This window comes from Schistocerca nitens, chromosome 1 (genome assembly GCF_023898315.1).
Source record: "Schistocerca nitens isolate TAMUIC-IGC-003100 chromosome 1, iqSchNite1.1, whole genome shotgun sequence".
Lineage (NCBI taxonomy): Eukaryota > Metazoa > Arthropoda > Insecta > Orthoptera > Acrididae > Schistocerca > Schistocerca nitens.
In genome coordinates this window covers 659292489-659320112 of record NC_064614.1, presented here as the reverse complement: position 1 = coordinate 659320112, position 27624 = coordinate 659292489, and the positions used below count along the sequence as shown (strand labels likewise).

At 37.4% G+C, this 27624-nt stretch overlaps 1 protein-coding gene across 3 annotated transcripts in view; it reads right to left on the bottom strand.

The window, feature by feature from the left end:
* The window catches only part of LOC126258990 (leukocyte tyrosine kinase receptor-like), a 717375-nt gene that overhangs the window by 198246 nt on the left and 491505 nt on the right, over positions 1-27624 (bottom strand). For all 3 annotated transcript variants that reach the window (XM_049955685.1, XM_049955687.1, XM_049955688.1), the window contains exons 9-10: positions 15703-15759; positions 3679-3726 (exon numbers count right to left, since the gene is read on the bottom strand). In XM_049955685.1, the coding sequence (XP_049811642.1) occupies positions 3679-3726; positions 15703-15759 (105 nt within the window). The remainder of the gene's footprint in view (positions 1-3678; positions 3727-15702; positions 15760-27624) is intronic.

The window sequence follows — 27624 nt, the reverse complement described above, 5'->3', positions numbered from 1 at the left end:
CTTCTTCAGAAACACTTTCCTTGCCATTGCCAGTCTACATATTATATCCTCTCTACTTTGACCATCATCAGTTATTTTGCTCCCCAAATAGCAAAACTCATTTACTATTTTAAGTGTCTCATTTCCTAATCTAATTCCCTCATCATCACCCAATTTAATTCGACTACATTCCATCATCCTCCTTTTGCTTTTGTTGATGTTCATCTTATATCCTCCTTTCAAGACAGTGTCCATTCCATTCAGCTGCTCTTCCAGGTCCTTTGCTGTCTCTGACTGAAATGGCCTGTGAAAGTGACCATGCCATAAATCACTTGACCAGTAGTCACAGTTTTGATTTTTATGTGGATGAGGCACCCAGTTTTGAAGTAATATTCTTCCTAACAAAAATTAAAAAAAAAAGAAAGATACAGACCACAAGAAATTTTTTTTAATGGATAGGTAACTGGTCTGTATCTTTGTAATTTTCCATCTTCATTTGAAACAATTATCCTGTAACAGCCGAACGGCAATACAGTCACATATAATTTAAAGTCATAATCACTGTTAGCATTAGTAAGAGTGTCAGAGCTATGACTTTTTCTTTTGAGGATAATTTCAAAGTCAAGGATTACGTTCACAAATGCCAACACGCACATAGAAAAGCCCACAAAATTTTAGCTTTCAGAAGTAACAGTTCCTTCTTCAGGGAATGTTACTGCTAGACCTGAAAACATTGGCTGAGCCAGCTTCTTTAAAAACAACTGAAAGAAAATAAGCTGTGGAGGCTTGAGGCATTGGATTCTACATGTGAAAACTCATAAAGTGCAAGAATATAAAGTTGAACTTCAGTAACCGTATAGCTCTGTGGTATGAAAAAAATAGTGAAAGTGTGAAGACATAAAAATATCAAAAGGCCTTTTGTTGCAACATAAAGTGGTGCACTTATATTATTTGGCTTTTACAGAAATCTAGGGTGTTGTATTAATATTAAAGAATGAGTTCAGTTTAAAATCAGATACAAATGATTAAATAATTAAATGCAAAAGAATGAGATAGAGTTGCCTACCAGTACCTGGAGGTGAAAATTTCGTATTGCCAACACGCACATAGAAAAGCCCACAACATTTTAGCTTTCAGAATTAACAGTTCCTTCTTCAGGGAGAGAGATGGACAGGTTGGGGAAGGTTAAAAAAGAAAGCCAGGTCACTCAGGAACCATGATGAAAGGCACCTACTTGTTGTAAGGACAAGGAAAGACAAAAATCACAATAGACTTGAATGACCTGCTCTTTCTTTTTAGCTTTCCCCAAGCTATCCTTCCCTCCTATCCAAGGAAGGAGCTAATAGTTCCAAAAGCTAGGACGGTGCCATATACTTTAATATGTGTCTGTTGGCAATACTAAATATTTCATCCCTTGTAGCTCTCATAATTTTAGATTTCTCAATGAATTTGACATTCAATAATTAATTGTATATTTTTCTTGTGAGTTTCATATGCTGCACAAAAGTCTACTTGGAAGATCTAGTATCTTCTCACTTCCTGAGTCCAATATTAAATTAATTATAGCCTTATTTTAATTGATTCCTGGAAGTGGACCAAATAAACACAATGCCATGACATCTGTTCCATTAATACACTGATCATAAGTACAGGGAATGGGGTGGAGTGTGTGTGACACAAATACTGACTTATAAAGATGTGAAACTCTGCATTAAGGAGCCACCTACAATCTTATTTGTTTCTTTTGTATCAATTTTATCATATTTAATCGATGTAGTGGTATTCTGTTTGTAACTTATCAATCTTTGCAGCTACACATTGATAAATCCCATGCCATAAATCATCTGACTGATAATACAAACCAATACAAAACCTCATATACGCAGTGTGTCCCAGTTCCATTAGGACTGTGGCTGTGAAAAATAAAAGTCAAGGATTGCGTTCACAAAATCACTGTATTTATTCTGAATAATATCCGCCTGAATCAAAGCACAGCTGAAATCATTTTTGAAGTAGTTTGAAACAGTCACTGTAGTCCTTTTTTGGAGTTGCATTTAGTACTGCAGTACACTTATACTGAATGTCCTTTCATTGCCAACATCAATTTACGGAACAACCAGAAATCGGCTGGGGCAAAATCCAGTGAATATGGTCTCTGATTCAGGACTGTGGTCTATTTCCTGGTCAAAAATTCGTGCAGTCTTCACTTCGTGAGATGGGGAACAGTTGAGGACAGGAAAAACTGGGTATTGCTTTATTGCTCCAGAGCCATTTCTGGCAAGTATCATATACATAACATTATATTCACAGCCAGCATGTCTGCTTCGGCTTTTTACACCACTATTTTTCAAACTTCAAGGACTGTAACACTGCAGCTCACCATGAGATAGCATTGCCACTTGGAGTTTCATACAAGCACTCCCAATAGAACTTGGACACACTGTGTACATCAAAGTCTGAATGAGACTAGGAAATAATCAGTGAGGAAGACACCTCACTTTAAATTTCTGGTAATCAAAACCTAGAAATGTAACACCATAGTTGAGTTTATTTACAACAGGAGATCTGTGAACAGAGACATATTGGATTCAAGTAGCACTAATTACTCCATTTGCTCACATAACTCAACAGTACATCTGAAGCAACAGTGAGGAATATGATGCTTTATACAGCTGAGACTTTAATACCGGGAAGACACAGTGTGGAACAACCAGAGAAAGAAGAAGGAAAAATGAAAGAGATTATGAAAGATAAATATGACAACTAGCAAAGAACTGTACCAGAGCATGAGAACAATATTAGAAGAGATCAGGTAGAAAAGGGCAATTATTGTGGGACAAAATGACTAAAAGAGTAAGGGAAACAACAGGTACGACAAGGTAAGAGGCAGGAACTGAATAAGTTGTTAAAATCATGAAAAAGATTGGTCAGAATTGAGCAAAGATAACGAAAACTGGAAAAGCAAGTACACACTGGTCAATATGCCAAAGTTCAACAACAAACGATGATATATAAAAGGAAGAAAAAATTGAGGACAGTATAAGTGTAGTTGATCAAATGTTTTAAAGAAACAAGTTGCCATCACCCCTACACAAATACTCCATTAACTTTTGGTTTTGCAACAAATACAGAGACCCATAGGTTGAATTCAGTACAACTTATCCCGACCTACATCACTTTATGTTGCACTAAATAAAAGTTTGTTAAGAGGAAGCTGTTAAACTCTAATGATATGGTTAACTAAGCACAGTGATTTTAGTGACCATTACAGCTGTAACACTAATTATGTTTAAACAGTAGTCAGTTCTGTATAGTCATATATTCATTTGGATCTAGTTGGCATTACTTATGACAACAACAGTAATAATTACTTGCAAACATATTTTTCCCTCTGCTTGTACATAAAATATAACTGCAAAATCATTAATGTGTTCAGAAGGATGAAAAATATATATTTGAGGAATCTCAATATTTTTTTCACAGTCAACTTTTTGATGTGAACTCACAAAGTTACTTGCATTCTTGGCAACAGTCATTATCCAGTGAACCACTTATTGTAAGCATGATTGGAAAAGCATGATGTTATTTCCTCAGAACTTCTTGATCTTTAAATTAACAAGATATTTAGTACACTAAAAATGTTTAGAAACTCTTGGAGCAATATGATCATTTTTAATTACATTGTACATGAGTACCTACATGTGGCATTGATAAAAGATGGATGGGGTTCAGTTGATGGTCGTCTTCCTGTAAAGTTAAAAAACAGTATTAGAACAATAATATAATATTAATGAAATTACTAAATTTTGAGAAAACATAGTATATACAATTCAATAGAGTAAATGGCAAAACACCATTGATAGATATAGACTTAACGGAAGACTGTTGCTAAGGCAGGACATTCAAAATTTCTAAGTGTGTGCATGAAAGTTAAATTGGAAGAAACACATTGATGATCTGCTGAAACGGTGGGTTCAGCTACTTATGCTACTAGGGTTATTGCAAATTTTGATGATAAACATATCAGTAAATTAGCCTACTATGCCTGTTTTCATTCACTACTTTCATAGGCATCATATTTTGGGGTAATTCATTATTAAGAGAAAAAGTATTCATTGCACATAAGTGTGTAATCAGGATAATAGCTGGAGCCCACCCAAGATCACCTTGCAGACTTAGGAACTCCGAATACTCACAGTACCTTCACAATACATGTATTCACTTATGAAATTTGTTATTAATAACCCATCATAATTCAAAAATAATAGCGAAGTGCATAGCTACAACACTAGAAGAAAGGATGATTTTCACTATCCCGGATTAAATCTGACTTTGGCACAGAAAAGAGGTGAATTATGCTGCCACAAAACTCTTTGGTCATTTGCCTAATAAGATTGAAAGTCTGACAGATAGACAACCAACATTTTAAAAAAAAATTAAAAGTATTTCTGAATGACAACTCCTGCTATTTAATACATGAATTTTTAGATATGAAGTAATAGTAAAAAAATAATTAATTTTATTGTTTAAAGAAAACTTACGTTAAACTGACACATACTACATTGTTATGAAATGTCATATTCATGATCTATGGGACAAGTATTAATGTAATGCAATGGGGATTGTGTCAGGGGGCTGGGTAGAGGGATAGAGAGTGGTAAGCAGGAAAAAGGACGGGGGGTGGGGTGGCTAGTGACGTGAAGGGAGGCAGCCGTTTTATCGTCTGGGAATGTGGGGAGTAGGGATGGTAGGTGCACAGGCTAGGCATGTGATGCATGGGTGTCAGAGTTGGTGGGTGGTGGGGTGTGATGCATGCTGAAGGTAATGTTGGGATGTGAATTGGGAGGGGGTGATGGGACAGAGGATGGGGAAACTATTGGGTGGAGGATGTGAGAACAGTGGATTGCCAAAGATTGAGGCCAGGATGATTTTAAGAGAAAAGGGTGTATTGCAGGGATAACTTCCATCTGTGTTGTTCAGAGAAGATGATACTGGAGGGAAGGATTCAGATTGCCTGGGTTGTGAAGCAGCCATGTTATGCTCAGCTGCATGTTGTGCCACTGGATGGTCAGCTTCGTTCTTGGCAACAGTTTAGCAATAGTTATTCATGCTGTTGGACAGCTGGTTGGTAGCATACAGACATAAAAAGCTCTGGTGTTGGTGTCTTGGCAATATAGTAAAATGATACATAAAACAAGGATTTGATCGTAATCAAGAAATTTGGTATGGAGACTACTATCCAGTTGTACATCACCTTGAACCTGGTTTGAAACAACAGAAGTTTGAAGACAAATTTAAGGATGATAAAGAACTTGTGTTAAATCTCATGCCTTATCAACAAGCTGTTGATTCACTGCTATCTGGGCTTAAGGCATGGGACTGACATTGCATGTATTATGGATGTTATAATTATATTAAACTCCAGTTATTGATTGAACCAATGGAAAACAGTCACATGAATTATGAGGCACAATGAAGGCACAGTCAGTGTTGGACTAATTTTTCAAAAAAGTGAGAGAATCGAAACTGAAGGAATCTGTGATGTTGATTATGCATCAGAGCTTGATAAACAACAGGCTGTATTTTTAAGTTAACTAGGCCAGCAATTTCATGGAATAGAAAACAGAAACAATTGGAAGATATATCAGCTACAGAACCAACTACATGGATCCATAAACTGCAACACAAAAAGCAATGTATTTTCAAGAATTGCTCCGCAAATTCTATGTTAACCACAGTGAACATCCAAAGAGTGTATTCTGTGACAGCAGACCTACCCTTTACTGAGTCACAAAGGTGTGTATCATGATCAAACAAAACACATCAGTGTCAGGCATCACTATATTCATGAGCTTAAAAAAGCAGGAATGTTCAGCATCAAGTCAACCAATACCAGTTATCACCGAGCAAATTTTTTGATGAAGACACATGAATGGTGCAGCGAAGCTGTGGGAGGTACAGAGAACAGCTGTATTTCGTTTGCTGACACATTTCAGTAATTTGTTGTTTCATCTTTAGTCTCTATTGTAAATATTGCAGAATAATTTTTTTCATAATCTGATTCATGGCAATATGGTGTGCTTGAATTTAATTCATAACTACATCATTATATTCTCTTAAAGTGTGGACTGGAATCAGTGTCAAACAATTTTGTGCCAGTGATCTTCAAATTCAGTGATCAAATAGGCAGTAAAAACTGAAACAAATGATGGCCTCATCAGCCACCAACAGTCATTTCCATCTAGGTTTCATGTGGTACGTTATGTATTTGTAGATTTGGGAAGAATGCTCCTGAGTCATAGCAGTGCAGGCAATGGATAAATGAACAGAAAGCATCAGTTTTCAATGACCAAATTCGCTACTGTTGGGAACACAGGAGGTGTTTGGCCCAGTATCCAACACAAACCCAGAAGTTTTCCCTGAAGATAATGGGTTGTAAACTTACGAAATCACTGTTTGAAGATCTGCAGTTACTCGGTTAAGAAACCAAGAAGATATCATCATCTCTGTTGTCTAGTTCATTCCAAGTATGTATAAAAGGATGCAGATGAGGACTTTTGCAGGGTATTCCAGTATGTGCAACACATTTTGTTCAAACCATTACACAATGTTCTCTGGTCTGTGAGAAGTTGCATCAGCCTGCTAATACAGAAAATTTCCAGTTCCAGACAGCTATTACAGTACGAGAAATATATTATTGACAAAAATGTTTTCTTGGACAGCTGCATTCATTTTGTCTTTCACTATAGTAGATTAAAAAAAGGGAGTTAGGAAGAAGTAATTACTGTGATTTGTGGCTTGTGAGCAACAGCACATTCTTTAAAACAAATTGTCCTCACTTAATAGCTCATACCTGAGTTCAAGCAAAAACCTTCCCTACTGTGGTAGTTTTTAACTGTGTCTGACAGTTCGTTGCAACTACACACATAGTTTGATGGTCATAATTTCTTTGAGATCTCCAGAGTGACACACAAGTGTGATACTTGTGTGACATAGTTTCATTACAATAATTTACCTGAATATGGACCTGAATGGTGTAGCTTCTGTGAAATTTCTATTAAAATGTGTGAGTGTTAGGATCCTTACAATTATGTCTTGTTCTAAATCAATGCACCCTTTCCATTCTTCACTCTAAGATAAAACATGCCTGTGATGCTGACATATATCATTTGCGAACCTTTGAGTGAAAATCCAGTGGAGTGAAGCAATGAAGGTTAAAGGGCTATCTTTGTATCATAAAAAATTACCTAAAACTGTAAAAACTGTTATATATGTGCAGAACCTACTTTTATTTTCATTTGCCTGCACCTCCCATCCTGTAGGGACAATTAAGATAAGATTAGACTATTGCAGCCCTCACTGATACATCCCCCCATCCCCCACTTCTCTGTTCCTCACTACCTTTTGTTGACACATTTATGTTTTTGAGACACATAACATCTAACCAAGGAAGCTTTGTAAAACATTAATCGTAGTTGAAATGTCTATATTGCATACTTTATTCCATCACTTTACAGATAAATCAGTGAAGTAAAGGGTTTTTCATGTATTTATATTATTTTATTTGGAAATCGAATCCATCAAGGTAGACAGTAGTTGATTCCTTCACTACTCTGATGCCACATTCTTTACTATCACTTTGAAACACATATTATTATTTTGTTCCTTCGAATTTGCAATTGTGTCATCAACTTGCTTGGAAGAAAGTGGCATATGTATCTCTATTTTATCGCCATTGCTGGTTGATAGTAAGTAAAGAGAAGCCATATGCATCAGATAACCAATGGGAGTGAATTTATAGAAGGGTCTCCACAATAGATATTTTTTGTGTATCTGTGCTAATGCTAACACCAAGGTTATTACTATAAGGTGTTTCTTTCTTTCTCTGTAGATGTTGTCATGAGTTTGTGATTATCTCCTTAATGTTGATTTCAAATGCAAGAATATCAAAGGCAGCATTATGTATGACAATTTAATATGTGATTAGGTTTTGGATAGGATGTGAATAAAACACAAGTTTAAGAAAACAATATAATATTTTTTGTCATTTAGGCTAACTGTTTGCTACCTGACATTTCCATTATTTCCAACTAATTTAATGATATTGTGGCAGCCTGTGAAAGGATAATGACTATTTTCTTTGTAACATTTGCATTTTAGCTAAGACAGATGTATTGTTGTTGGAAATGATGATGTGTTGGTAAGGCGCTTGAATGTATTGGAAATAAAGTGAATTAAAGTAGTATCAGAAAGTTTATTCAGATGAAAATTCTGGATATTAAACTATACGAGACTGTTCAAAAAATTTCGGAACACTTATAATTTCACACCAATGATATGTTGGAGCGAAATACGGTTGAAATCCCTGCATACATCTGTGTTTAATGTGTAACTGCTGGAAGTTTCATTGTTGTATGTCAGTTAATTATTGCTCAGTGCTGTATTGAGTAGAACATTGTGTCGCACAGTTTGCAAATTTCGACATGACAGAGCTAGAGGAGCGACGCGTCTGGATTAAATTTTGTGTGAAACTCAAGAAAACCTTTACAGCGACACAACAAATGATGCAGGAAGCCTACAGTGATAAGCCATACTCAGTGTTAAGAATGGTTCACATAATGAGATTTTCACTCTGCAGCGGAGTGTGTGCTGGCAGATTAAAACTGTGTGCCGGACCGATACTCAAACTCGGGACCTTTGCCTTCCGCGGGCAAGTGGTCTACCAACTGAGCTACCCAAACATGACTCATGCCCCGTGCTCACAGGTAGGAGACGAGATACAGGCAGAAGTAAAGCTGTGAGGATGGGGCGTAAGTCGTGCTTGGGTAGCTCAGTTGGTAGAGCATTTGCCCACCAAAGGCAAAGCTCCCGAGTTCGAGTCTCTGTCCGGCACAAAGTTTTAATCTGCCAGGAAGTTTCATGGTTCACATAGTTTAAAAATGGCTGGACTGAAGTTAAAGGTGACCCTCGTTCAGGAAGCCCTTCAACATCTCCCAATGACGCTCATTTCAGGAACGTCAGTGAAATTGTGTGTGCCAGTCGAAGACTAACTGTCCAAGGAGAGATTGCACAAGAATGTAATATTTCAGTGGGATCATGTCATGAAATTCTGACAGCATCTAGGAATGCATCTTGTTGCTGCCGAGTTTGTCCACAGCTCGCAATCTGTGAAGAGGTTTTGGATCATGCAAATGATAATGAGATTTTCCTTAAGATAATCATAACTGGTGATGAGACTGGTCTACAGTTATGATATTGGGACCAAGGTTCAATCTTCACATTGGGTCGGGAAAGGTTCTCCAAGAACAAGAAAAGCTCGTCAGGTCAGGTCTAATATCAAAGTCATGCTTATAGTTTTCTTTAAATTTGATGGATTAGTTCATCATGAATTCATGCCACAGGAACAAACTGTTAATCTATGGTACTATCCGGAAGTGTTGCAATGCCTGTGAGAAAATTTGATAAGGAAACAGCCTGGAATGTGGTGAGACAATTCATGGCTCTTGCATCATGGTAATGAACACAACTACATGTTCATCCATATTGGTACGTGACTATTGCACAAACATCCATGTTGGTATGTGACTATTGCACAAACAACAAAATCACTGTGCTGCCACATCTCCCGTACTCTCCAGACTTGGCCCCTGCAGACTTTTTTTCCTCAAAGTTGGAAACCCCATTGAAAGGACAAAATGTGCAATAATAGATGAAATAAAAGAAAACTCACAGATGGCATTTCATGTGATCCAGCAGGAGGTGTACGAAGACAACTTCTGGAAGTGAGAACGGCATTTGGAGCAGTGTACCAATTGTGAAGGATAGCATTTCCAAGGAGACCAGGCACAATAAGTAATAATAGATAAGCACAGAAAAATTTTGTGGGCAAGTTCCAGAATTTTTTGAACAGATCTCTTATTTCTAGTTTACTTTGCAAAATTGTTCTATCTGTACTGCTAATTTCAACCTTCTGCATTCTTCCAGTTAAATATGGACTCAACCATTTGTGCACTGTCCCACTCATACCACAATACTTAAACTTATCTAGAAGAATTTTGTGATTTACACAGTGAAAAGCCTTTGAGAGATCACAAACTATCCCAATGGGTGACACTCAGTTACTCAATGCATTTAACATTTGATCAGTGAAAGCATTTATAGTATTTTCTGTTCAAAAGCATTTCTGAAAACCAAACAGACATTTTGTTAGTTCTTCATTTTTACAAATATGTGATGCTACTCTTGAATGCATTACTTTTTCAAGAATTTTTGATAAAGCTGTCAGAAGTGAGACTGGGCAGTAGTTGTTAGCATCAGACCTATGCCCCTTTTTATGCAATTGTAAACAATAATGTCCATCTGGAAAAATGCCCTGATTCAGTGAGCTACTACATATATGACTGAGAATCCTACTTATCTGTTGGGAACCAGCTTGTACAACTCTGTTGGAAAGACCATCAATTTCATGTTGGCTTTTCCGTTTGAGTGAATTTATTATTGTTGTAATTTCAGTAGGAGAGCTGGGTAGAATTTCAATTTTATCAAATTGCATAGGTATTGCCTCTTCCATATACTGCCTTGCATTTTCTAACGAATAGTTGGATCCTATTTTCTCTACAACACTTAAAAAATGATCATTAAAAATGTTTTCTACTTTTGACCATTTATTAACAAATTTTTCACTGAGTGTGATAGGAGTACAGTCTTCCTGTGCTCTCGGTCGCCCTGTTTCCCTTTTAAACAATATTCCAAAGTGTTTTAATTTTATCAGATGGGCTAATTTCAGATATAATGCTCATATTTATGGACCTTTTAATAACTTTTCTTTATACAGTGCAGTAGTTTTTATAATGTTTCACTGTTTTTTGATCATTCCTCCTTCTGGCTATAAGATACATTTTCATTTTCTGTTTACAAGATCCTTTTATCCTGTTAGTAAGCCATGGCTTTTTAGATTGTTTCTCAGAACTATATATCACTGTCTTCTTAAAGAAACTGTTTTCAAATATACTCACAAAGGTAGCACAAAAAGGTTAAATTTTACATTAGCATCAGGTTACTTGTACACCTCATCCCAGTCTAACTGTTGCAAGCTTTCCTTAAAATTATCAGTTGTTAAATAATTAATTGAACACACTATTTTGGAGGACTGTTTTGGATTATCAGAACTTTCCTACTATAATACCAGTACTAGGCAGATCCTTATTTTGCCAGTATGTCTACATTAATTAATGACTAACTACCTAACTCTGTCCCAGTTGCATGCCATCTGTCTAATGGCTTCCAGGGGCAATATGAAATGCAACGATCACATGAGGGTTTGGTAAGAAAGGCAAATGGTCAACTTCGATTTACTGCGAGAATTTTGGGGAAGAGTGGTACATTCATAAATGAGACCACATATAGGTGAGTACTGCTTGAGTGTTTTGGATCCACACCACATCTGATTGACATAATTACTGACTGAATTTAAGAATTTAAAATGCTCTCATAGTCTGCTTATTAAGACCCATAATCTTCTGTTAAAGGTTTAAAGCAGTGAAACAAGTACTACAGTTAGAAACTGAGTATATGTCTTGAGGCAGTCTAGCTAAAGGTGCACAGATAACAACACTATTTCCAACCAGTATTTGAGAAAGAGGGCATTTAGCAGATTCCAACAAACTTTATGTATACTTTCAAACCCCCACCCCACAAAATGATGAAAGGAAAGACGTTCATTGGTTACCCACATTTTCACTGTTCATGCAGTACAACTTCAGCATTATTATTTCTTTACTACTGGCTTTATTTTCAATATATTTTGTAGGCAGTGTCCACATATACTAGTGAATGTACCCGCAAAATTATATCACTGTAGAACATATAGTGCAAGGGATATGACATCATAAGCAGTGATATATATGAAAAACTAGCTTCTGCTTAAAACCCAGCACGAATTACCCAGACTATACTCATTCAGCATTTGATAATGAGAGCACTTAGGAACTAACAACAAACTTGAAATATAATTTTGAACATTTTCCAAACTTTTTCTTTTTTAAAAGCTTAACATCAAATATTTGACACATTAACTCATCTGTGAAATAATCAGATGTTTGAAACTGTTTTATAAGTTCTTTAGAGAATCGGGGCTTAGTGGCATGCAACTAATAGTTAAAGTTAAAATGCTTTGTTTGAAATATTAGGTAAGTACAGTAGCTGAGTAGCTAAAAAGATGGGCAGCGGCTGTTTTTTTCATATACATAATGTACATGTAATTACCATCATTATCAGTTTGAGCAGATGAGCACTAGTCATAATTTGTTGTTACTCTATGGTACAGAAGTAGCCAGCAATGGCTGCTTCTGCCTGTCAACATAAAACCTGAGTCATGCTACATCCCTGAAGGCTCTCATTCATATCAGGGCTGATAGCACATGATGTGTGAATGAATGACTAAATGAATGGATGTGAAATCTGATTGTAGAGGAGATTGTTGTCAGTGAAAATAAATGGTTATCTATTGGAACCCTCATGTAAGACACCACATCTCTCTTTAGGATAAGAAGGTAAAAGGCACATAGGAGACTGAAAACAAGAAGAATATAATGGCACACAGGTTATAAGCTACATAAATCTGTCAGGGGAACAGGATGACAAAAATCTATGAAATGGGTGACTTATCACGAAATTTCTAGAAACACTTTATCATCACAATATCACAGAAGGCACAACAAACAAAGTATGAAAAGTGTTGTCCAGTCAGTCTGACATGTGACCCTTGGAAACAGCTCACAGTGATAATATACAAAAGAACTAAAAGTAAAATACACCCACGTTCACAAAAAAAAGATAATCTTGAACAACTAGAGATAGGATGTCCATATTCACAGGATGTGTACATTATTATGTTCCACAAAAATGATTAGCATCTGAATCATGTTGGCCCACAGGTTAAGGTTCAACATCGATCCTGTGATGTGACACCACCTATGACTAAAATGTGCCTGCAGCTCTCATTGTCACTACAAACTGAAGGTAATGTATCAGTGTGACTCGAGCAGATGTGTAGGATGTCTCTCAGACATATGTGTGAACTGTATCATCAGATCAGTGAATTTGAAAGAGAGTGCATTATTGGAATGAGAGAATGTGATGCATCCATCTGGGAAATAGCTGCTTGTGTGGGACAAAGTGTTTCGGTAGTACAACGGGTGTGTGTCAAATGGTTTATGGAAGGCCGTAGAACACAACAAGATGGCTCAGGTTGCACCACCCAGAGCACTCCCAAAGAAGATCGACCCCTCATACGAATGGCATTGCAGAACAGATCTGCTTCCTCCTCAGCTCTGGTTGCAACAGTGGAACAGTGGAACACATTGTACACCTTTGGTGAATGTGCAGAAATGTAGATGTCAATGGTGACTGGAAAAACATCGCTGGGGTAGGAATGGCATCAGATAGTGTGTTTGGATGAAACCAAATTCTGTTTATTTGAAAATGATGGCCACATTTTGAAATGCCACAGACAGGGGAAGTGGCATCACAGTGACTGCATTCACACAAGACACACAGTACCAAATCAAGGACTTATGGTGTGGACTGCTATTGGGTATAACCACAAATCACATCTGATGCATGTCCATGGCACTTTTAACAATGTGACCTACATGAATGACACCCTACGACCTGTGGCCATGCCCTTTTTGCACAACACCCCACATGTCATTTTTCAGCATTTTTATGTGTTGCTGCACAAACAAGTGTTATCTTGGTGTCACAGGATATCAGCCTTTTGCCCTACCTCCCAGACCACCAGACTTGTCACCAGTCAAAAATGTGTGGGATATGGGGAAATGACAGGTGCAGAGCTTTCACCTAACGCCAGCCACCAAAGATGAACTATGGAACGAGGTGAATGCTATACCACAGGATGCCATTTGTGCATTATATGCGTCAATGCCATCGGGCATGGAACAAGTTATCAGGGCCCATTGTTGACCCCGTGCCTACTACGCAACAGGACATGTATTGTACCAAGGTGACAGAAATGCTAATCATTTCTGAAGAACATACTAATGTACATGGTCCATGAATATAAATGTCCTACCTCTAGTCATTCAAGGTATTCTGTTTTTTATGAACAATAATGTAGATACTGGACACAGATGAGTTTGTTTTCAGAAAGCAAAACGTTACTTGGGAAGCTGTTCTGTCTTTGTGCTCTGCAACATACAGGACGATATAATAATTATAATAATAATAATAAGGACCATTCATGGAACTAGTCAAAGCCATCAACAGTGTAAAGTAGAATATGGTGTTTACAATAATAAGAAAAGTGGAGCTAACTACAGAAGGACAAGTAATCTGCAACATTTACAAAATCCAAGTGGAGTAATAAAAGTGAATAAATCAGAATGGTAAGTCCATGAGATGGGTGTAAGGCAGGGTTGCACCATATCATCACTGATGTGTACTTTGTAATTAGTAACAAAAAAAAGTGAAAGATAATAGCAGCAAATGAATAATACGACAAGGGGGACAGATATCAATGCTAAAGTAAGTAGATAATATAGTCCTTCTGATAATAACATAAAATACCTGTTTAATGGAAAGATTAGCATATTTTGGACAAAATACGGACAAACAAAGCTAAGGTAACTGTGACACTTAGTAGCAGAAAGGAGTATAGCAACTTACTTACCACCATATTTTGAAATGACACAGTAGTAAAAATGGCAATAGAATTATTCTATTTACAAAAGAAGACTACACATGGTGTCCAATGAAAGGAAGATGCCAGAAGTAGTACAGTAGATGTAAATAAAGTTTCAAATGAGTCCTGGTTTCATACTTACATGGGATTGAGAAATAACTTCCTGAAAATGAATGTCTGGATCACAGTATTGAACAGAAGTTAAATGAGTATCAGCATCAAATGATCAAAAGCTTGATGACTAACAATAATCAAAAAACAAAAATAAAATAAATATCTGCCTGTAATAGTTCAAGTTAAATTCAACATGAGAAGTGAAAGCTGTCAGTGTAGGTTGACCCTTAGGCAGAGAGCAATTTTCACTAACCACAATGACCTGTGTTGTTAACTCATTTACTCCTTCTTGTGTTACTGTTAATAGGATGTCTCTCCATTGACGGTTTTCTTTCACATGTTTTTAATCAGTATTCTGTGAATACAGTACTGAATCTCTCTGTAGTTCTTATTTTTCATAATTTTCTGTTCTCCAGCAATTTGCTGGCATCTGTTCTGTACTGTGACATAACACTGTTGCTTTCTATTACACATAATTAGTTCCTTTTTGTTTAAAATTTCATAAGTTTCTAATTATTGTCAAACTCCCCTTTTTTCTTCCCACTACAATTACTTACAAATCCTATAATGCACTTGAAATATTACAGTATTCCTCCTGTCTTCCTATTCTATGAAGTTTAATTTTAGTTCTGTGCTATAAAAAAATTGGCACCATAAAGACCCTCTTGTATATTTCTATTCAAAGTTCATTTTTGAACCCTTCCACATCATGCCGTCTCTTCAGCCTGAGCTCAGGAGTTGATTTATCCATTATCTTACTGATGAGGAACTTTTCTCTCCCTTTTTACCAAGGATAACATAGACACACACAAGCGTAAATCACTTTCTGTCTAATTGTCACTATAGTAATAATGACCTCACCAGTTTCTGAAACTGTGAAGTACAAAAAGGACTGTGCTGATACTCACTTGCTTCCCAGTATGATATGTTGTATCTGTAGTTGCCAGTTTCATTTTGAGGAACACCTGCAGACAAAATAAAAATTGTAAGTAGTTGTGGAACAAAATTAATGAACATAACTACATGAACAAGATTCTTCACTTCATGAAATAAAATGTTTGCATTGTTGCTTGCATCTCTTGAGAAGAGTGCTGATTTTTCAATTACATAAAAAGTAGAGAGCTCCACAAGAACAATCGAATGTTCCACTGAACAAAGGTTGCTTAGTTCATTTCACCAACAAGACGATATTCTCAATGAACCTGAGCTTGCAGTGAATGATACAGAACAGACAACATACCTAGGGAAATCTAAAGTGAATAAGTTTCACCTCCTGTACATGTTGCCAACCATGTGGAGTAATGGTACTGACATAGCAAGGCACAACCTGTTAAACTCATCAACATCACAGACATTATTAAGCAGGATAAGTGAGAACAAGACAATATTCATGTGACTGATACTGGTTTTTGTTTGATTTCGCAGCATCACGGCAATGCCCCACATCCAGTCCTTCACATTTTTGCACTAGGAACAATGCAGTGGAATCTTTCTCCCTCCATGTGGAGCCCAGCTGGCTGTGTTACATGAGAAGAGTTTCAGTTTTTCTCCTGTGCCATGCATAATCAACAGGGTTCTATATGCCAGCACCTTTGGATCACATAACCAAGCACATATGAAAATGTTTTCCATGATGTTTTGCCACCACAATGTACACCACCGAAGTTATCTCCATTTCATCCAGAACATCCAAAGACACGGTTTGCTATTGTAGAGAGTATTCTGGCTAGCCATGATAGTGTAACTAACACATTGTAGTATCCCATCTCATTAAACAGTGTTGATGACTATGCATTTCTAATCAGTCACATGATTCAATAACCTCTAGAAATTGAAAAATTTGGTGCAGCAAAGGCTGCCTTACTACAATGCTGGTTTACATCATCTGAACAACAGATAAAGTGGATGATTTATTCTGAAACCTGGATGGCAGAATGACCTTCAAGCTCTGTAGGCATCTACATGAGTGAACTGATACCCCACTTACACTGGAGAACACACTGTGATTAGATGGTTAAGTAAATTGCCTGCATGCTTAGAAGTTTCCATGATTTCTCATGAAGGTGATATAGAAGAGAACTTATTGCTTATGGCTGATCAGATATTTTCACTCTCACAACAGTGTCATTAGTACAGATTACAGTAATGGCAGTCAGTAACCTCTCAAACTTGGCAACAAGCAACCAAAGACAGCCAAGAGTGTAACAAGAGACACTACAGTGTCACAGCAGGTACAAAATGGGCTGCTAATGGGAATCCCAGTCATAGGCTGTTTGTGGCAGGTCATCTCACAGCCTAAAAGGATCAGAGTTCTAACTACAGCTGACAATGGGCACTTTGGTGGTGGTTCCACATATGTTTCAGGAGCCACGCTCGCAATGGCTCTTCACGTCGCTCGCACTGAAGCTCCATATGTGACACATTTCAAGCGCACCTACATACCAGACAAGCGAGCCAAACTGCTTTTGCTCATATCTCCAAGAACAGTTCCAGATTATATGTGCTTGACAAAAATACATTTAACTAGTTTCTTGTCGACACAGGCTCGCAGGTGCACACAATCCCAAAGACAGCAACTTGATCACAAATTCCAGAATTTCTCCAATAGCTATGAGCAGCTTACGAGATGTCCATCAAGCTGTATGGCACAACTAATTGCACAGTGGATTTGCATCTATGTACAATCTTAAATTTAAAATTTACTTTTGATGAGGTTAATGAGTCATTGTTAAGTGTGGATTTTTTGCATTTTCACCTTTCACTGGAGCTTGAGGACGGCAAACTTTGCCAAATCAACAGTGGAGATGCAGTTGCAGGCAAACTGCCCACGCATTCACACCCACACTCTGCGGTTTCCAGCACTAAAGCAGCAAAAGGGTTATGGGATGCTTACTGTTCCTTGCAAACCTGGCTTATGTGAACAATAAATATGAAGACAGCAAGGTCAATCATAGAACCCTGTCTGAAGAAATCTAACTTTCACACACAACATTGACTGACACAGAGAAGACCCAAAAGAAAAAAAAAACATGATGTGCCCCACAGATTTTCAACCAGTTCCAACCCACAACATCCAGGTACCTTTACTAAAAATGAAAAAACCACAGCAGTTGCAAACAACTTTAGTGTTGCACAAGAGTGCAGGAATGCTATTTGACACGTTCAGAGCTGTACCAATCAGCTAGAGTTATCAGTGGCTGTCATAGGAAGGAATAAATCTTAATGTTTCTCACAATGTTTCATGCACAAACATCAAGGCATAGCTTCTGAGTGATGCAGGCCAGTCACAATAATGGCTGTGTACTGCTTCCTTCGACCAATGTCACCAGTGCTCTGTCTTTCATGACTTGTTCTCCAAAAATTAGAGTTCTCAGTGACAGAACTGTGTGTAAAATCAATACTATGCAGGAATCTCCTGTCTTCCACAAGACCCCTACATGCTGCTCCACCGAAGTACAGCTTTTGCAAGCAGACATAACCCCTCCCCCTCCCCTCCCCTCCGATGAGTTTCAACACCAATCCCCTTGTAACGAAATTGGAGCTCATTGATATTGCAGCACCACTCTCATGACAAAATGACATCTATTACACCCCTCACTCTCATAATGACCAGGTTCTTAGGGCCCAGCCATATCTGAGAGAAAACCTAGAGATGTAAGGGTACCACCCCACAAATTGAGCATGCAGAAACAGCTTAGCCATGCCCCCAACAGCATGGCTGGTCATGACACACAAGTTGAATGGGGACTGTCAGCCTGCACAATGGTATTCTGCACTGAGGGAGAGGGTTCTGTGGGGACTTCAAATCAATATCAATTGTGCACACAGTGACATTACACTGACTAGCTTTCTTTGATGTGCAGTTCATCTTTGCTATGTACAGAGAAATCTGTTCTTTGTATCTGAGTTACAATAACATCTCTGTATGACTGTCTGTGTTATTTGTGATACAGTAGAACAGTTTTATTCTCTTATCTGAGAGTGTTATGCTCAATCCCACAGATTTTCTACAGCATCAAAAAGTGAAGAGCACCTGAACAATAAGTCTAAAACATACACACAGACTGCTTCAAAATATATTTCAAATGTAAGAAAAAATCTTGTTATACAGCCAACATGAGGAACACACATGAAAAGCTCTGCAAAATTAACCAACGTAGTACAGTGGGTCAAAGGTAAATACATATAATGTAATTCCTAGCCAGACAATACCATTCGAGAATGGTAAGTTTGAGAACTAACAAAGTATGGATATGAAGTAGAGTAAGACATTTTATAATAAAGAGATTTTGTTTATCATGACATTCCTTCAATAACGGAAAAACTATGAAGCAGTTGCCATAAAAAGATAGCACAAGAGACACAACAGATATATAAAACATGTAACATAAGACATGCTAAAAACTTGAGGAAGAAAAGTTACATAACTTGGATTTAAACAATGGAGAATTCAGAATTTAGTAACAACCACATCATGAAAAGAACAGATTGCTACTCACTACATACAGGAGACACTGTGTCACAGACAAGCATAATGAGAAGACTGCTAAACATTTTAGCATTCAGACAAAAAGTCTTTCTTCAGATGCAGAACAGACATACTCACACAAGCATGACACACACACACACAAAAATGCTACTGTCTATAGACCATTCTGCCCAACACGATGTGCTATACTTCAGTGACTGCTTCACGGATTACGCCATCTGGATCCTTCTGGGATATTCCATATAAAGAAGAACCCCGATAATTGAAAAGTTTAAAATTTTGTACTTTTTATATATTTTTTGAAAAGGCTGGACTTTTTACTGTATGGCAACAATGGTTTGTAGCCCATTAATGCTTTCCCTTCATAATTTGTAGCCATTTTTATAATGCCGTATGTTTTTCATGTGATGAGAGTGTGAATTGCTGGAGACTTTGGACCTTCATTTCAACTAATTGGCATGTAAAAATTACCATATCATTATTTATATTATTGTTACATACCCCAATGTATTGTATAAAGAGTATAAAACGGAAGTAGGTAAATTATAGGTTGGGGCAAATAATGTAATATAACAGCATGAACTTTCATGTAACATGATTCATTGTCATATAATTAAGTTTTTATACCAAGTGAGAAATTAGAGATAACTCTATCTTGTTCAGTAATTTACTTCTTAGTGTGAATTTGTAACTAATATCACCACTAAAAATTTCCCAATTTCAACCAATATTATAAAAACAGAAAATTAAATGCCTAACGTGAGTCATGAAATCTGACTCACAGTTGTATTCTTTTAAGATTAGAAGAATAGGATGCCCTTAGCAGCTGCAGAAAGACAGAGTTAGAGAAGGGAAAAGTTACAGGGTGAAGGAAAATATGAAGAATTTAAGAAGAAGCATCTAGAAGAAGCTCAAAAAAGCCAGCAGAAACAGAAACAAAAGTTTCTACAGTTGAGTCAATGTAACCAAGGTCTATTATTAGAAGAAAGAGTTAAAAACAGGGAGAGCATTAGAAAATATAGGCAACAGAAGATGCAAAATCAGCAACCTAGTAAAGCAATTTTGTCACAGTATAAGTGACATAGTGCTCTGGGTTAAGCCATGGCTCATGTGCTGCAATTGCTTACATCTGTCAACTATACCTGAAGATGTGAAAGTAGTTTCAATATGGTCAGATGGAGCTGCCTCACAATTTAAAAACAAATATTTTACTGCTGCTGTGCCTCAATTTCCATCATTCCATAATGTGGAAATCTACTGGAACTTATTTGCTACATCCCATGGTAAAGAAGCTGCAGGTGGAATTGGTACAGTTGCACAACGGCTAGTGGGGAATGCAGTAAAAAAAGCGAAAATTCATAGTAACTGATGCATCAACTTTCGCTCAGGTACCTGCAAGTACCACAACTATGCATGTTTTTCATGAGTCTATTGATGAAATTCAAGGAATCAATGTGAAACTCAATCTGGCACAAATTTTTTCTTCGGCACCATCAGTACTAAACATAAAATGCATTTACTGCTTTCACTACAAGAGAGGAGTACTGCAAACATATATGCTGTCTCCAAAGAATTTTACTGCTGCAGATCATCATAGTGAAGAAACTATAGGAAGTGTGCAAATTGGAACCTGGTACAAAGTAGAATATGACAGTAAATTCAATGCTGGAGAAGTATGTGCAATTTTTGGAAATTCTTGCTTAATCAGTGCAAGGGAGTGTGCTGGCCACTATTTGAAATGGCCTATAAAATGTGATGAAATTATAAAGAAACTTAATCCACTTCATGTTGTCAATGCAAGAGGATATTTTCATTTCTCTGACTTTTAACTGAATTTACAATTCATTTTTCCAGATGTCATGCTCTTATAATTTTTCATAGTGTTTGAAAAGTGAAATGTTAATGTTAAGTTTATCTTATTTGGCACATAATGTCATACTTTCATTTCTCTGCTTGCAGGAAAAAAGTTTTTCCAACAAGAAGTAGCAAGTAACATGAGTCACATAACATTGAGTAACATGCCTTTTTCAATACATTACAATATTTCACACGGTACAAATACTTTTAGAAACCTGTCACTCTGTGATTTGAATGCCAACCTAATAAGCATTTTCTGTGATAAATACCAGATCCATACTCCTAATAGTTTGAGGACACTTTTGACCTAAAATGCACATTAGGAATAGGATGTCCCAAATTTGTAACAAGATTCATCACATAAATCACATTCTTGTTCTTTAATGCTCTTCCCTGCAAAAATAACACTTCAAGATCTTTGTCTGAATAACACAATTTATAATGATGATTTACAAAAGAAAATATGGGTTTATAGATTGATAACAAGTCAACATAATGTAACATTGATTTCAAAATGTAACATGAGTCACCATGGAATCTCCCTTCCTACTAATAACAAATTTTCTGAACTGCGCTGGTGAGAACTCTCCCTACAACATTTCCTTCATTCTTATAGCTCCCCCTTGCCTCAATATTCACTTTCCCTGTCCCCCATACCCTTCTCTGCTCCCACTCCAGCACTACACACACCTTCTATTCCACACACACACACACACACACACACACACACATCAGTCTTTTACACTTCTCTATGTCTCTCCTCTCCCCTCCCCCCCGCACAGCTGCCTGAATCTGCACCTAGCAGCCCTATCCTGTCCCCACCACGTCCCTGCTCGCTTACACGGCAGCACATTTTCCCTCACCTGTACCCTACTATCCCTCTCCCTCACCACCGCATGCTTCCTACTTATACTGCCACTATCCCAGATAGTTGCTCACGTCAGATGCTGGTGCAGCACACAGTCGGCCCCAAGCAGCCATGGACAGTACCAGGTATTGTGTGAGTTGTGATGGTATGAGTTTTTTCTACTCTGAGGAAGACTTTTTGCCTGAAAGCTAAAAAGCAGATGGCTTAGATCGCTCGCTGGGTACACTCTTACCTTGCTGGTAGTATTCATTTACTGTGGATTAAGATGTGTATAATATTTGTCATGATCAGGCAAGTTATTAAGGTTGGCTAATTGAAAAACCACCATGTTGTAGGGATTGGTGTCTTTGGCTACTAATCCAAAGATCATGGGTCTCTGTTTCATTCCCAGACACTGATTGGCCTCAAGATGAAAAAATCAGTAATGAAAGAAGGCAGGAGGATGCAGAAGGCAATTATAATCACTGTGTTAAAGGCATATAAAATGCAGTGAACGGGCACACAGTCTTTTAAAATACTCTCAGGATGATTGTAAAAGTTTCTAGAAGTAAATTAGTCTTCAGTTCTGACTGACACATGGAGACTAACTAGGAGGTGGTTACTGGGAAAGCGAAGAAAAAGTTAGCATTCTAAAAACAAGAAAAGAAATGCTGCTAGTTATCAGGAAGCTGGAGATTCTGAAAATAGAGATGAACAGGGTACTCTTTGACTCGGTATGGCTTGATGAAGTGAAATGGAAAGCAGATGATTACATGATAATAACAGCAAAATCAACAAATGGTGGCATTAGCATAATTATCGACAAAAAGGTAGAGAACAGAAGGAGTTAGAATAAGTCACACACTAACCGAATAACTCTTTTGAGGACCAAAACTAAACCAACAATAGCAACCACTGTACAGGTTTGTATGGCCACAACGTAAGCTGATAATCAGTAAATAGAGAAAATATTAGAATGAATAGAGAAATTGCTACAAATGTGAAACTGGTTGAACATTTGACAGTCTAGGTTAATGGGGAAAGTACAGCACACAGGCTTACTGGAGAATATGGGTTGTGGGGGAAGGACGGGAGAAGAGAGAAGTTTCTATAGATCTCCATACATTTCAGCTGGTTGTTTTTACTTTCATTAATAAAATCCTCAATATTGGCAGTAAAAATCGAATGTAACATGTTGTATTAACATGTTTTTGAAAGCAAAACAAACTTTTGCTGATGGTGTATTTCCATTAACATGCTGAGAAATTGTGAAATGCATTTGTTTTCCAAAAATTTTTATAAAAAAAACTTTTAAGCAGTCAGATTGGCCAATAGTTAACAGCTACTGCCTTGTTTTTTCGCGTATAGTAGTTTTTTAATAGCTGTATACTCGAGATATTCCAGATTTATTCCTTGTTCAAGTGAAGCATTAGAAGTATGACAAAGGATTTCACTTATATGGCAGTAATAGTTTGTTACTAACTTACTACATATGTTGCCAAATCTAGTAGAGTTTTTAGTTTTCAGAGAGTTAATTATTCAGTCATTTATAATAAAATTACTGTCGACAGAAGGATATGTTTCAATCTGCTAGGTGCACAGGCATCTATAAACCTCACAGGTTGATTTCTCGAGCCTTGTGAAATTATTTGTTCTGTTTTTATTACAAATGTTTGTTGAATGTATCAGCAACTACTTCTTGATCAGTAACTAAATTATCTTTATTATTTATTTTCATATATTCTTACATATTGCAATTTTTCTCATTTTCTTCTTCACAAAACTGCAAAACTCTGACTGAGTTATCAATTTCTACCTGCAAGATTATGTTTTTCTTTCTGCATGGTTTTGTCAAGAGTTTTACTATACACATTGTAATGGCTCATATTATTAGCAACATTACATCTATTGGCTGATTCATGAAGCTTTCTTTCAGTTATGCCGATACAAGAAATTTAGATGCTGTTATTAATTCAAAGCCTAATTTATTTAGAGCTTTCCTCTCTCAAATTTTTTTAGGTGATATTTGTAAATTGATTTACAGTTTAATTAAATTTGAAGTTAACTTCAGTGACAGTATATACAAGAGACTAGTCTTCAAGTTTGTTGATGCTGATTAGAGTTAGTTTGTGCCTGCTTCAGATTTTTCTTTAAACTTTTCTCTTCATACTAATATGATTTGCGATGTAGACCCATCCGTCACAGTCTGAGAGGCTGCTTAGAATTCTTTGACTATTAAATTGTATCTAACTGTATCTATAAAAGTATTATCCAGTTCTGTAGCCAAGGTCAATAACACATGCCTGTGCAGTGGCGCTTGGCTCAGGTAAGCCAATTAAGATTCTGGTGATGAGTGAAATTTCACTGCCCATATTTGTCTGGCAAGGGAAGGAGAGGTGGTGGTGAGAAGTCACTCAGTTTCTGATAACTAATATTTATGACAATGTTCTGGGTTAAATCCCAAACCTCTCCGCAGTGTCTCATGACGTGAGGGAATATGAAGCCATTGACAGTGTTCTGTTTGCTGGATCGGGATGTTAAGCCTGTCAGCCTTCTTAAGGGCTACTCAAGAGGAGAAGGCTATGTGGCACCACCCTCTTCCTTCTCTCATCATTATCACCATATAACACAAACACTACACTCTACACTTCTCAAGAGGAGAAGGCTATGTGGCACCACCCTCTTCCTTCTGTCATCATTATCACAATATAACACAAACACTACACTCTACACTTCTCAAGAGGAGAAGGCTATGTGGCACCACCCTCTTCCTTCTCTCATCATTATCAGCATATAACATAAGCACTACACTCTACATGCACCCATTACATTCACCTGCACTCCACAATTACACATACGGCACAACTCTTACATATCTGCAAGGAAAGGGGCTGATGTATGAGAGGGAAGAACATCGACCCTCACAGGTGGCTGAACCCACCCTCTGAGATATCCTGGCTAACAAAGTCTTACATATCTGCAAGGAAAGGGGCTGATGTATGAGAGGAAAGAACATCCACTCTTTTTTAATAAAAATATGAATTATATATTCAAATACTGGAACTGGCTGCTACTCTTGTTGGATACTACACCACTGATACTACCGTAAGTTGTAAGGGTATATCAGGTGTTCCAGGTCTGTCCTGTTTTTATTAGTTATAAAGTTCACATTAAGGCCAGCCACTATACAGACTGAATTAATTTTTCTATACATGTGAGATGAAAGTGACTCACCAAGTCTCAGAAAAATACTCAAATTTACAGTTGATGCCCTGTAAACTGATAGCACTGTATGACTACCAGCTGTTATTTTAATGCCACATATCTCAAAGTGCTGTCCAGAACAACATTTACGTAGACACCTACACCATTTCAAACAAAAACAGCAATTCCACCTTTTCCAAATATAGATCTGCAATACTGATACAGTAGGGCAGTTTAAGTTCTCAGTCTATCACACATGAATTCCATGTGTAATGTGAAGTTCTAAAAAACAGAGTATACTGGGTTCATTTCTATATTCTTCGTCTTACAAATACAGTATATTACCAGTTGGTCTATTTTGTTTTTCAAACCTCTCACAGTTGGTGAAATATTGGATACCATTGGTTCTTGTTCACTTTTGCACTAATATCATATTCATTTGGAATGAGAGCTATCACTCTCTGCACAAATTTGGGACTGTAGTTCTGATTAAGGCATTAGCAATAGGACGGCAAAGACAAAACACTTAATACATCAGTTAATATTGGTTATGAAGAATACAATTACAGCTAGACAGATAATATCAACATTCTGTTGCCTTATCCCTAGTCATTTTGATAACACACTAAAAAAAGTCTTAAAAGCTCACTGCCTGGTGCAGATCACACATCTTCTGTACTTCTCTGAAATGAGGTAAATTTCTTTTTTCCTGTACATGTTAAATGCAATGGAAAATTAAAATCTAATGGAACAGTATCTGACTTCAGTTTTTTGCCAGACACTACAATGCCTCAGTAACAAACAGTCTAGCAAAACACATTTGCTCCATATGTTACAGCACTGTGGTCACTCGGCTTACAAATATTTCTTTTTCAAAATGTACCTAATACTTCATCAATGGGACAACTGTTTTCAATATGAATGATCACAGTATTTAAAATAAAGTTGCAAAGTTTAAATCACCGAGAGAGAACGTAGTTCACAGTTCATAAATCGATATATGAGGACTACCTAAAAAGTATCTGTCATCAGGTTGTAAATAAAATACAAGTACCACAACAGTTGAAGCAAATCTGTTGTTGTTGTGGTCTCCAGTCCTGAGACTGGTTTGATGCAGCTCTCCATGCTACTCTATCCTGTGCAAGCTTCTTCATCTCCCAGTACTTACAGCAACCTACATCCTTCTGAATCTGCTTAGTGTATTTATCTCTTGGTCGCCCTCTACGATTTTTACGCCCACACTGTCCTCCAATGTTAAATTTGTGATCCCTTGATGCCTCAGAACATGTCCTACCAACTGGTCCCTTCTTCTTGTCAAGTTGTGCCACAAACTCCTCTTCATCCCAATTCTGTTCAATACCTCCTCATTAGTTATGTGATCCACCCATCTCATCTTCAACATTCTTCTGTAGCACCACATTTAGAAAGCTTCTATTCTCTTCTTGTCCAAACTATTTATCGTGCATGTTTCACTTCCATACATGCCTACACTCCATACAAATACTTTCAGAAACGACTTCCTGACACTTAAATCTATACTCGATGTTAACAAATTTCTCTTCTTCAGAAATGATTTCCTTGCCATTGCCAGTCTAAATTTTATATCCTCTCTACTTCGACCATCATCAGTTATTTTGCTCCCCAAATAGCAAAACTCCTTTACTACTTTAAGTGCCTCATTTCCTAATCTAATTCCCTCAGCATTACCCGACTTAATTCGACTACATTCCATTATCCTCGTTTTGCTTTTGTTGATGTTCATCTTATATCTTCCTTCCAAGACACTGTCCATTCCGTTCAACTGCTCTTCCAAGTCCTTTGCTGTCTCTGACAGATGTCATCGGCCAACCTCAAAGTTTTTATTTCTTCTCCATGGATTTTAATACCTTACGATCTTCGGTGGTGTGCATTGTCTGTCCAATGTAAGTCTTCCCACACTCACAGGGAATCTGGTATATGCCGGCCTTCCGCAAACCGAGATCGTCTTTGACACTTCCCAATAATGCTCGTGTATTATTGGGCGGGCAAAAGACAGTTCCTACTCGGTGTTTCCTCAATATTCGTCCTATTTTCCCCGATAGTGCGCCAGTACCCGGTATACAGGCAGTGGCTATCTCTTCCTCCGTGACTTAGATTGGACAGACAGTGCGCACCATGGAAGATCGTTGCCGAGAACATCAGAGGCACACTCGACTTATGTACCCCAACAAGTCGGCAGTCGCAGAGCACTGTTTGTCCGAAAATCACGAAATGGACTACCAACATAGCAGGGTCTTGGCACAGACATCTAAATACTGGGACGGCGTCGTTAGAGAGGCTATCGAAATTCGTACCAGGGACGAACTCATCAACAGAGATTGCGGCTATAACCTCAGCAAGGCATGGGAACCAGCACTGAGTCTAATTAAAAAGAGGCTCAGCAAAGAAAACGAA